At 47.1% G+C, this 11,754-nt stretch overlaps 4 protein-coding genes across 4 annotated transcripts; 1 reads left to right on the forward strand and 3 right to left on the reverse strand.

Moving 5' to 3' along the window:
- Nucleotides 1-653: 653 nt before the first annotated feature.
- On the reverse strand, nt 654-954 carry EV420DRAFT_1549123 (uncharacterized protein; the record flags this gene model as incomplete). Its single annotated transcript, XM_060473412.1, is given in 3 exon segments — nt 654-696; nt 716-810; nt 865-954. Coding segments are annotated over 3 exon segments (228 nt in total), but the record flags the coding sequence as incomplete, so codon positions are not given.
- Nucleotides 955-1,104: 150 nt separating this feature from the next.
- Nucleotides 1,105-2,329, reverse strand: EV420DRAFT_1748707 (uncharacterized protein; the record flags this gene model as incomplete). The annotated part of the gene is made up of 5 exons (XM_060480258.1): nt 2,055-2,329; nt 1,628-1,827; nt 1,449-1,544; nt 1,244-1,397; nt 1,105-1,205 (listed from the first exon to the last, which is right to left on the reverse strand). Exons 1-5 carry the CDS (start codon nt 2,137-2,139, stop codon nt 1,105-1,107), a joined length of 636 nt encoding a protein of 211 aa, XP_060329896.1. The 5' UTR covers nt 2,140-2,329.
- A 2,367-nt stretch (nt 2,330-4,696) lies between these two features.
- On the forward strand, nt 4,697-5,890 carry EV420DRAFT_503257 (uncharacterized protein). Its single transcript, XM_060482401.1, has 4 exons — nt 4,697-4,814; nt 4,874-4,927; nt 4,978-5,655; nt 5,707-5,890. Exons 3-4 carry the CDS (start codon nt 5,151-5,153, stop codon nt 5,796-5,798), a joined length of 597 nt encoding a protein of 198 aa, XP_060329897.1. The 5' UTR covers nt 4,697-4,814; nt 4,874-4,927; nt 4,978-5,150; the 3' UTR covers nt 5,799-5,890.
- Nucleotides 5,891-6,538: 648 nt separating this feature from the next.
- Nucleotides 6,539-8,928, reverse strand: EV420DRAFT_1480647 (uncharacterized protein; the record flags this gene model as incomplete). Its single annotated transcript, XM_060469689.1, has 4 exons — nt 6,539-8,215; nt 8,272-8,345; nt 8,400-8,529; nt 8,881-8,928. The coding sequence occupies 4 exons, from the start codon at nt 8,926-8,928 to the stop codon at nt 6,539-6,541; spliced, it is 1,929 nt and encodes a 642-aa protein (XP_060329898.1).
- Nucleotides 8,929-11,754: the final 2,826 nt, after the last annotated feature.

Genomic DNA, 11,754 nt, shown 5'->3' on the forward strand with positions numbered 1-11,754 from the left:
GTACTCGTAAAAGATCTCAGCACCGTAATTTGATGGGAACAAGGTCTCAGCCCGTAGAAGGACACTCTCCCCGGCTAAGTGTGAACCCACCTGATCACTCATGTGGATATTTCCCTCCAGAAGACACGCCTCGAGGGTTTCCATGGATATTGGACTATGTTAGAGGTATGAAAATAGTATGAGCAATATAAACAGATCGGAGGAAAGAGAACCAGTTCAAGGCGTCTCAGCTAAATCTTGGTAGGTTTCCGCAAATTATATTGAGATATATACAGCAGGAATCCATTGGAGAATCTCTCTTAAGCTTGGAGAATGTAGCCGAGCACATATGAAGTGCAACGGGAGAAGCCACCACAGTTCAACTCGAGTTCAACACAGCCTAACGCAAACGTGACACGCCGTCACAACCATCGTCACATTTGCGTTCTCGTTTGCGTTTTGTCTCGAACGCATGCGTTAGTTTGGGCAACGCGTGCGTTTATTACAATGACGCTCGCGTTCGATTTATTAACGCATGCGTGACTTATTTTTGAGTTGCGTAAGTGAGTTGCGTCGATTCGAGAGGTGCACACAAGTTTTTTGGTTTACCAAAAGTCCAAAAAATGCAAGGGTTCACAACTATTTCAACACGAAATGATACTGAAGTAGGAGGATTATGTTCTAAGACATATTACAACAAAATCAACGCCTTTATGGCTTTCCAAGATAGTCTCACACTGTTTCTAAGTCATAGAAAGCTGCCAATACATGTCCAGGAAATACATCAAAAGTAGGTAAGTGCGCCATGTAAATACACATGATAGTAGTATTCTTGAAGGTAGAGTAACTATTATCGGGTCACGCATGTGAACGCATCGAAGGAACGCAAACGCATCCGAGTTGAACGCATTCAAACGCAGTTGAACGCACGCACGCAAGGGTCGAACGCAGAATTCTCCTCGCCCGGATCATCGCACTATCCGATTCCGTATTATCAGGCTATCACCCCGTTAGCGCGCAATTCTCGAAGCTCAGAATGTGCGCAAAGCCAGACTTATTTGTACAGGGAAAATATCATTATTGTCCTCTTTTCTATTCCAACTCCTGATATCGAGCCTAGAGGAATCATCCTGAGGACCCGCGAGAGATGTACTCGACGTTATTTTGATGCCAGCGCTTCCAGCGAGTGCCCAGATCTCCGTATTTGACCATCATATCCGAGTATCCTCGCAGAAGAATACACGTATAAGATATACTCTTATACCTCTTAGGGATACCCCAGGGATGGGGAGCGTTATCTCTCTTAGAGAGTTAATGGCTGAGGAGGAGATCAGTGGCACCCACTTGGTGCTGACAAAATGGGAGGATTGATACTTCGAATTTATCTCTACCAAGTTCCACTCAATGGCAACGTGTTTCTACACGTAAGATGGTCAGAAAGTGATCAGTCATAGGACCAGACGACATACGTTGTTTACATTGCGAGCATGATTCCCATCAACAGTGACGGCAGGAGCTCTTTCTCGGATAACAGCTTTTGCTGTGATCGTTGTTTTCCTGTCCCCCTGTGATCCTATGAATGAAATGTTCCCGACTTCGACAGAACATGGTAAGCCACGAGTCTGATTGAGAAAAAGGATGGGCGTACCATCTGCTTCCGTATTTTTGGATCGTCCTTGATAGGAATCTCGGAGAGTTTGATATTAAAATAGGAATCTCGGCCCTTATATTGACAGCTCTCGCGACATTGCCTTCTCGTCTTTTGGATATTGTCTTGTCCTTCCGAAATGCCCGTCCTGGTGAACTGTCCCGCACCTCTGATATTCTGGCTTTGATTGATATTATTTTCTGTATGCAGATAAACGTATGCTGGTGATCCAACGTTGAAATCACATATGCTAACGGAAGGAAAACGACGCTTACTGCTCATGTACTGCAGAGCTTGTGATTGAACGACCAGCGTGGAGTCGAATCATATCTCATGCTGTCGACGACATCGGAGTTACTGTTCTTATCGAAATGATTCGTACATTGATAGAGAAGGAAATCCGAGGGGTACCGTTAGGACAAATGACTTCGCAGAGCTGCTGGATTTGCATCTAAAGAAGAGAGGGTCGATGGATGCGGGAGGAACTCTGGGCGAGGGAGAACAGATGGCATGGACAGATAGGATGATTACCGGGATGTCTGGAAAATCGAGGAAAATGCATACATCCGGTACCTTGTCAAAAGGATGGCCCTGAAACCATGCGTAATCAAAGGAAACCGGGAAAGAAAAGCTTTCTTGACGTCGTTTATATGCCTCTAAGGCGCGTCAAAACCAGCCGTCTTAGAAAAGAGTCAGTCTCAGAGCTACAACAAATATAATTCACGAGAAAATCCATCGATTCAGGTGACTGTTTGCGAGAACCTGTTCCTAGCAGATACGAAGAGCAGCATCGGTACATTTTCGTGCATGGTCACCAAAAGACTGGAATGCGTGTGAACCATAAGTGCCAGTACAGCAACAACGCGTGCATAACTTCATCGCAAGGTCCTGGTTTAGCCCCAGCAGTTACTTCACCTTCTAATATGTATAGGCACAGGTGAAGAAATAGAGAACAGAGCTGTACGAACAAGTCTCCGCTATAACCTCGAGAGAGATGTATAGTTCGGAACATCAGAAGTAGATCTGAACAAGCGATCAGTCAGAGAACGTTATACAACAATGGACGACGTACATGCATGTGGATGATGCACTCCTGCAATGACCTTGCCTCAATGTCGCCTTCACTTGCTAATCGTTCTGAATAACCCTGCTAAACAAGGGTAAGAAGCCAGAAGGAAATGACAGTCATCCTAGGACTCGAAGACTCATAACGTCTCTGCCACAGTGGGCAGCGTCAAGTCGGACTTAGCCTCTCCATCATGAAACACTATCAGTCGATCACGTTTGCGGCTCTTTTGGTAGATATGTCATACTCGCACCCTCCACTTTTGATGCGTCACCGATAAGCTAGAGATTAGGATAAGCATACTGACAAAAACGACTCTCGACTCATTTACCTTGCAGGCACTTACGAAGGCGTAGGTGGAGAGCGACACGCAGAGATTGAAAGCAGCTCGATGAATGGATGAGTACAGGTTAATGCCTGGGCAGTAGTCTTCATCAGTCTCGTCAAACGGGTGAAAGGTAGCAACACGATCAATTGAATCAATAGCTAGGACAAATATAGCAAAGGATCTACTCGTATCTGGGGAAAAAGAAAGTTGTTAGGAAACTAGGATGAGTGGAACGTCTGAGTGCCGCTGCTCGTCCTGAGTTTGCGTCGTTCCCGCCTCCAAGCGGAATCCTTGTGCCTGAGACCATCAGCAAGTCCAGTTACAGGTCGGCTATTTTGTCTGTTAATTAATAGTTGATAGGGAAGGGGAGAATACGCAGCTCCGCACCTAAAGGCCTCAAGGCCTCATCGATCATCCCTTGACGCCACATAGAAGTTCTGATATTCAAAAGCCTGCCGAAGTCCATAGCAACTTGTTCCTGAAACCGGCCCTATAGCGCTTGGCCGCGCTCCTTCTGGTGTCGAATTTCTCGTGGCCGTACTCACCAAACCCAGAGCTCATAGAGCTGAATCCGTGGTCGTTTCAAGATAATGATAAGTGATGATCATCCGTTATCTTCGTAGAGCGTTCAGTGCAAATCACCAGGAAACGGCAATCAAGGCCTACCCTCGATGAGCTTAATCCTTCGGTTGCACGAGCAGGGGATGGTCCGGCAAGCGCATTCTTGTACTGAGCAGGAGTGTTGAAGTCATGCGAGTGATCACTGAACGAGAGGACGACGCCTATTTATGGATGTTAGTTTCACCTATGCTGTAGAAGAATTCAACGCACCGCCAGAAATCCCGGTGATATGCAGCTCTTCATGGTAACCGCGAAAACGACTAGTTGTTTCGAATGCTTTCAGAAGTAAATTGATAATGTCGGAATTAGTCGAAAGCGAACAGAGCGGTGAACACGATACGAAGGTCATGGTGGGTAACGGGGAAAGAGACGACATCAGCCTGGAATCAACAAGGACCAACCGAATCACGGCTTGCCGGCGGCTCTCGGCATTTGCCGGAACGGCTTGCACTGCCGTCATCAACGCAATCTTGGATTTACAGGATGGCGTTCTAGTACTTGCTACGTCCTGGCGCAGTTCCGTAGGCACTTTAATCACATTTCGACTACCTACATTGGCTTGACAAGGTTCCTAGGAATTAGCTGCATGATATATGCTTAAACTGGGCGTCGTCCAAGTGCAGTCATTGCATAGATTTGTCGCCACTGACCATGTACGCCATGTTCCTTGCTTCACATACTCGTCATACTGATTCCTGGTCTAGATATCATTCTGGACTTCGTGCCGAACTATGATCTGATGTGTGCGTGGTATTGTCCTTCTTCGGCAATAGGGATGCTAATGGGTTCTATTTCTCAGAAGACCCACGTTCTGTCGACTCGGATGTCCAGGTATAAAATTAACGAGGAACTCATCGACTACTGCTGACCTTAATTTGTACAGGCCTTTATTAGGCGAATTCTCCTAATCCGCTGCTTTAAATTGTGACCCGATGGTAGTATTCTGTTAATCGGATTTTTCGTAAAAAATGACTGGGTATATCCACTTTTTTCCCATCATCTTCTCGCCGTATCTGGAGGGTTCTGCAGTTACGGTGACAGATGCGCAATGTCGTGTTAATGGATTGCCACGATTAGCTTTACGGTAAATCGTTAATTTTCATGAGAGATTGAGATCTCTGCTCTCCTGTTTCCGTATGTTGAATCTGATTAGCATCCGTATTGATCCCAATGTCAGTCCGTCTTCCTTCAAGGTTGTTTTTTGTTCTCATCTGTTTCTTGTATATCCCAGTACGATTCTCCGATAGGCGAGAATTTTACTTCAGTCGCAGAACAAGTGTTGTCGGTATGTCCATGGTTACGACTGGATCCCTGAAAGTCTTACGTTTGATGTAGAGGACGACCGCGGTGATGGCTAGTGGTATCAACGTTCAGTCTGTGAAGAACCTCGATATTCTCGCCGGTCTACGACTCGATTAGGATTACCAGCTTCGTCTCAGCGAGTACATCTAACACGGCAGCCGTCGTCCAGTGAAACGCACACACAGAAGTGCAGTTCCTCTTCCCCAATGGAATGCATGGCCGTCGGCGAGTTCTGGGTAGAATGCCGCATCGCGTTGCTATTTGTATCGCCCCTTCTCGCCTATGCAACAAAAATTGGAGATACGGCTACAGAAGCGATTCGAACCCTCTACTCATTCACTTACCCGATGTCCTTATCATCAAACATGAGACATCTTCATCATTTCCTGACTACTTCGATTCCTCCCTTCCATTTCATGATCATTGGGCTTTGTCGAACGCCAGGTGACGCCTTTCGTACAGAACTTCCTTCACCAGCATTGGGAATGAATACACCGGAGTATCAATACAAGAATGAAGCGAGGCGCATATGTGCGCATGCAACGCATTCCACATATTGCCACATGGTGCTGTACCTCTCAACAAGCGTTCACATTCAAAGTAATATGACTTCCACTGGTACCGACGTGCTGAGGAAAGGACTTGCCCAGGGAAGTTTGCATGCTAACGCGTGCTGCGATATCCTTTACCTTTGGGTTCTAAGCTACCAAGGTATGCTTGAAATCTCTACAATAAGATGACTTGCTTATCCATTCGTTGTAGGTATGGCAATCTATGGCCTCCGTCCTGGCGAACAGTCGATCTATCAAAAGCTGGGCTTTGATCAGGATCCGCGAACTAGCTGTTTTCCTTAACGCCGGGGCATATGACCCATCTTTCGTCGTCAAAGTGTAGTACGGTGATCTGATCATCAGCAACACCGATTCCCAGATGTTGATGGTGGGTACTGGTTAGAGTTTTCCACACCTCGGAGGAATAGGGTTCACCGGGATGATCACCAAAAGGAAGGCGCACGACAATGGGTTATCAATTTGAGGTTCATGTCAATGAAGCCATTGAGTATGCTTTCTCACTGCATCACAGGCTCATGTCTAATTCTTCCGCTAGGGACTGTCCCAAGTAGATACATCTCCGAGTGCTTGTCTCGTAGCACCAACAATGATTTATGTTGAGCGCCATCTTTCGGATGACGAAGAGCTCCCCGATTCCATCAATTCCGTCATTCAGTCCTGTGACATGGCCTGCATTGTTACGAAAATATCTTTGTAACTTAGGGTAACACGGGTCGGTTTCCCTCTCACGTCGGTATGATCAGGGAAAAAAAAAATCAGCTTTATGATGTTACTGTTTGTATACAATCGTGATTCGTGGGAAACAGCGAGAACAAAATTAGACTAAATGAGAATGGGACACCCTGGGATAGTAGGTCAGAACAAAAATTGTAACGCTATAATACTGGGATAGGAACATTAGAGAGGAGGAAGTGTAGGGAGAGATAGAAAAGGAGCTTTCCCATCAAGACAGCGTCCCAGCATTATACTCGACCTTGTCCCGCCCCCGTTAGACTTGGGTCAAACCCAATTACATACATACGTCAAAGGAGACAAGTCATATTATTGTACGTCTTGACGTGAAGCCTGTTAATCTTCGCTGTTTCTTCATCGCCCATATTGATCACTGACACTTTCCTAAACTTCTTTTCGGGTCCCTCTATTTTCCCAATGACCGCTACTCTGAAATAGGGATAGCTAGAGGTGCCTATGAGTGTATACAGGCCATCGGGTATTGGGAATGTGTGGTTGGCGACAATTTCGAAGGTATAATTTTCCCCGGAACGATCAGTGACATCTAATTCTCCATGTCGGGGCGTCTCTGGAGTTGATTCGTCAGACAATCCCCGTACTCTGCATGAGTCGATATAGGGTCCATCATAGTAGTCTCCATCTTCCTTCTTCCGCCCGAGATATACGCTGTCGCGGCCATATATGTCCAAATGCAAAGGTAATATCAACCCGGAAAGGTTCTCCATCATTACCTGCCTCCATGATGGACACCAGATTTTGTTTCCGTTCCCAGGTCCAGGGTAGCAGAAGAATAACTCTCCACGAAACCGCCACTGCGTGATATTCACCAGTTCGGTCCAGGCATCCTCTTCAGACTGGTCTGCATCGTAGATTGGGATGTACTGCGAGTAGAAGAGGTAAGCCAACCCGGCAACTTTATCGACAAGTTTAGTTGATTTCCGCTTCTGCATTTGCAACAAGACGTCAAGTATCGAGTCTTCTCTACGTATCTCCTTCAAAGATGCCAGTTTCTCATCGAACACCTTTCGCATGTCCTCTGTCATGAACCTCTCGTCGACCCTGTTATCGTCACGGGTCTTCCCAGCAACGACCGAGTTTTTGGTGATCTCCTGAAGCGTCCACGCTCGGTTGAACCAACACCGATCGCTCTCAAAGTCGCCAGGCTTGAAACTCAGGGGCAGACCCAGCCCGCTGAAGTAGCACACCACCTGATTGCTCTTGTGATATATCCACCCGATCGTTGGAATGTCGACTTTCCACTCCTCCTTGCGCAGAGCCTCCCTACGATCCCACTCCTCCTGGCTTGGGTTACCGCGTGGGTCCTCGCCCTGACCCTGCTGCCTCAAACACAGAATATCCAACCAGGCATACTCCGCCCCGAGCCTGAGCATCTCGATCCTGATTAGATTGAGGTCCGCATCTTTCGGCATCGGCACGGGCCATTCATATCCATTTATTGGTGTCATCTCCCCCTTGAGATCGTTATCGTCCACCCAGGTGTGTGATATGGCCCACGGGAATTTGCGTTTTATCCACCATGGCATGACCCGATTAGCAACCAGATCCCAGACACGCCTAGGGGGTGCGTCAGTGATCTGTTTATTGATGCACATATTCTGTCGCATCTTTTCATCGTCCTCCCGTGCTTTCATGTCATCGCTGACTTGTCCGATACTGATGATATCGTATAGACGCGGGCGCAAATGAGCGTAGGCAGTGCCAAAGTCGCAACTTTTCGTGACAAAGTCTTCGCATGCCTTGTATAGTGGGCTGTCTGGAGTGCGGGATGGGCCATCGAACTTGCCCAACATTCCATCGACACCTAGGTCAGCGCAAGGAGTATCCGCGATCACGGATGGTAATATCCTACCAGTGTATGCCCGCTGCTTTAGTACTGGAATGCTTGATTCTTCTCGGCCGATCTCGTCGTAGGCAGAGAGTGTGACCTCTGGGAGACTCTCGTATTTCTATAACGCATTATTCCCCACCCTTCTGAGCACGGCACTTGCTGGTACGTACTTACCTGTCGCACTGTGTTGTCTGGATCATAGCTTTTACGCTCTCCCCACATTCTCGACAAAAGATAGTCCCTGGGAACTTAGGCATGACAATGAGGATATGAAGCATCGAAAGGAACACAACTAGACATACTCGGTCGAGACCATTGTTCATCATTAGGCATAGCTTGGTGAGAAGGTGCGGTTGTGCCAACAGGTTTCTGTTGTGTTGTTGTCGTGGTAAGAAGGAACAAGGTAGTCCTGTACCGTGTAACCCACGCATCCTACACATGCCGAGCATCATCACATTATCCGATTCCCGATCCTCAGACTATCTCCGTGTTAACACGTGGGCCAAGAGCCGCTTATACAAAAACCATGCCTTGTCGTTGTTCACTGTCCTTCTTTCTACTTCATTCCGCGAGATTGAAATACGACGATCACCCTGAGGACTCGCGATATATGCGCTCAACACTATTTTCACTCGACAACAATGGTAGGAGCTCTTTCTCGGACAAAAGCTTTTGCCGTGATCACTGCTTTCCTGTCCCCTTGTGATCCGAAGAACAAAACGGTCCTAACTTCGACGGAACGCTGTAAGCCACAAGTCTGATTGAGAAAAAGGACCGGCGTACCTTCTCATTTTGGATCATCCTTGACAGTCCTCTCAGAGAGTTCGACATGGAAATATCGCTGTCCTTTCACGATTCGTCTGAGGTCTCGTCCTTCCGATATCCTCGTTCTGGTGAACCGTCCCGCAATGCTGACATTCTGGATGTGACTCATATTAGCTTCCTTATGCAGATCGATGTGTGCTGGCGATCTAATGTTCAGATAATATATGCTACATGGAAAGAAAGAAAGATTTACTGCTCGTGTACTGTAAATGTTTGCGATGAACCACCAGCGTCTAGTCGAATCATATCTCATGCAGTTGACGACATCGCAGGCACAGTTCCTATCGAAACGATTAGTACGTTGATAGAGAACGAAATCTGAGGTGTGCCGTTAGGACAGATGACTTCGCAGAGATGGCATGGACGGATAGAATGATTACTGGGAAGGCCGGAAAATTGAGGAAAATACGCTACATTCGGTACTTAGTTAAACGCTAAAAGATGAATGCGGGAAAACCCGTGGGCTGTCAAAGGTAACCGAGAAAGAAAAGCTTTCTTGATTGCGCTTATATGCCTCTAAGGCGCATTAAAACCAGTCGTCTTGGATAAAAATCAGTCTCAGATGTGTGACGGATAATTTGTCCCACTCACAGTAACTGGTCACCGCTACAGAAAAAAAAAATAAGCTCGTAATTGCGGGAATCGCAGGGCTCAGAAGGCTTGGTACTCCCCCGCAATTAGATAAGTCCTTGCGAGAACCTGCGCCTAGCGAGTACAAAGAGCAATGTCGTTCTCAGCGTCGATATATTTTTCATTCATGGTCGCCAAAAGACTGGGATGCGTGTAGACGGAGTGCGATCTGCTCTCGTCCTTTAGGCTTTATTCCGGTGCCTAATGTTTATTATTTGAACGATACGAAGAACATCCGCTATAGTGGAAGTGGAAGGGCCCCGCCATCGCTTCCATCCGGTTTCGAGTGCAAGATCGAGGGATCAGGAATAACTTCTATGAAACCTCCTTCATATCAGGAATCGAACGAATACCGTCTTTCATCGCTCTATTTCTGAGAAACCGTCAGTGCTGGGATCTATAATGAAAGTCATAAAACGGACTGACATAATATCCCCATCACGAAACATCATTAACCGCAATCTCCTTTGGCGGTCGGTTTACAAGGAACGTCGGACTCGTAGATCCTGCATTTGTTGCATCGGACATAAGCCAGAGACGAGGATAAGGAAAACGACAAGTATATCAGCACCCTCTTGACTCATAGATTATGCAATGATGCCGGAATAGTGATGTTTCGGTGGGCAGAAAGCATAGCAGACGGAACATCTGTCTCTTGCAATCAACGCCTGAAATCGTGTTGTGGATATCATCGATTTTACCGGGAGTACGAGTAGATGTTTGAACCCCGGGCTGTAACCGTGAGTGATAGCACGGATCTTGCACTAGATTGTTGCGCTGAAAGGGTTAGAGTAATCGCTATGGTTGCGACAAAACACCGTCCCCCTTATTTGGCGCTGTGCGCGTGCCTTGGCTGGATGGTCTCGTGGCTACAGAGACCTGGACGTGTGTGTTCACGAGCGCGGTATTCTCTCACCCTCTAGAGTTTATTTAGATGCCTCGCATTCCATAGTTGGACGATGAGTGTACAGACCTGAAACGAGAGAAAAAATTGGTATTTGTATCACTCCCCCCACGTCTGAAACTCAAACATAGTTGAACGTGGCGATCCGTGAAAGGAATTACCGTAGAAGTTGCACATCTGATGCAGGAAGATTAAGTGGTTAGCACGTATCCAAGACATAGGGGGAGAGCGACATGCAGAGATCGAAGGGTATGTCGTGAATAGATGGATGCAGATTAAAACGATTACTTCATGTTTCGTCAGTCTCAAAGGGATGGGCTAAAGAGCATTCCAATCAATTCAGCCGACGACTACATGCAAGATAGTAAAACATCATCGAACATTGACTAGGACGTCCGGAACAGCTGGCTGTGTCCAAGCTTGCTGTGACCGTTGACTCAGGGCCCATCTGTCCCATCTGAATCGGCAGGCAAACGCCTTGCACCTCGTCCAGTCACAAAGAAACACCTCACGTTCCCGTTCCCGTTTCAGGAGTATCCATGTCTGCCCCAGACATCAGTAGAGAGAGACGATAGTGAATAGGAGAATGTGTACCTCATCCTTGAATGCCACCTCAAAGTTCTGATCTTCAAACGGTTCTCGAAGCCCGGAGTGATGTGATTCAAGAAGTCAACCTATAGTTCCTGGCGAAGTTCCTTCTAGGGTTGAGAGTTCTCACAGCAGTATAACCTAGAGCTTGTTGACCTGTATGCACGACCGTTGCGAAACATACACGATGCGATAACTGAAGGATGCCGGATACACTTGCACAGGATTGAGCAAAGAGAACAGAGGAGCGGCTATTAAAACTTGCGGAGTTTCTCTTTTCATTCCTGAAGCCGGATAAAGGACGATAGGCACCTCGTTATCCTGAGCCGTGACGTAGGCATTGTGCCAATGATTGCGGAACGAGATTCAATCGATCATCAATCATCACCCTGAATTGTCGATCTGGCTAGCATTGAATTTCCCTATTTCTGGAGATCAGTTCCGCCCATGTTGGACAAGGAGTGGACGCACCATACAACAAAGCGACCCAAGATGAGATGACCAGCCAGACACCTGACAGGGATACGCGGCCATTTATCCTAACGGCTGAAGCGAGTAGCTGCTTCGAATGTTTTCAGAAATCTGATATTTTGAAGACTTGCCGGGATTAGCGAGGTGAAGAGAATCGCGAAACCACCGAGCAGGATACGAGCGAGCCAATGGTGGAGACAGAAGGAGATGAAACCGCCGACCGAATCAACAAGGGCCAA

Source organism: Desarmillaria tabescens (genome assembly GCF_030435595.1).
Source record: "Desarmillaria tabescens strain CCBAS 213 chromosome Unknown EV420scaffold_21, whole genome shotgun sequence".
Lineage (NCBI taxonomy): Eukaryota > Fungi > Basidiomycota > Agaricomycetes > Agaricales > Physalacriaceae > Desarmillaria > Desarmillaria tabescens.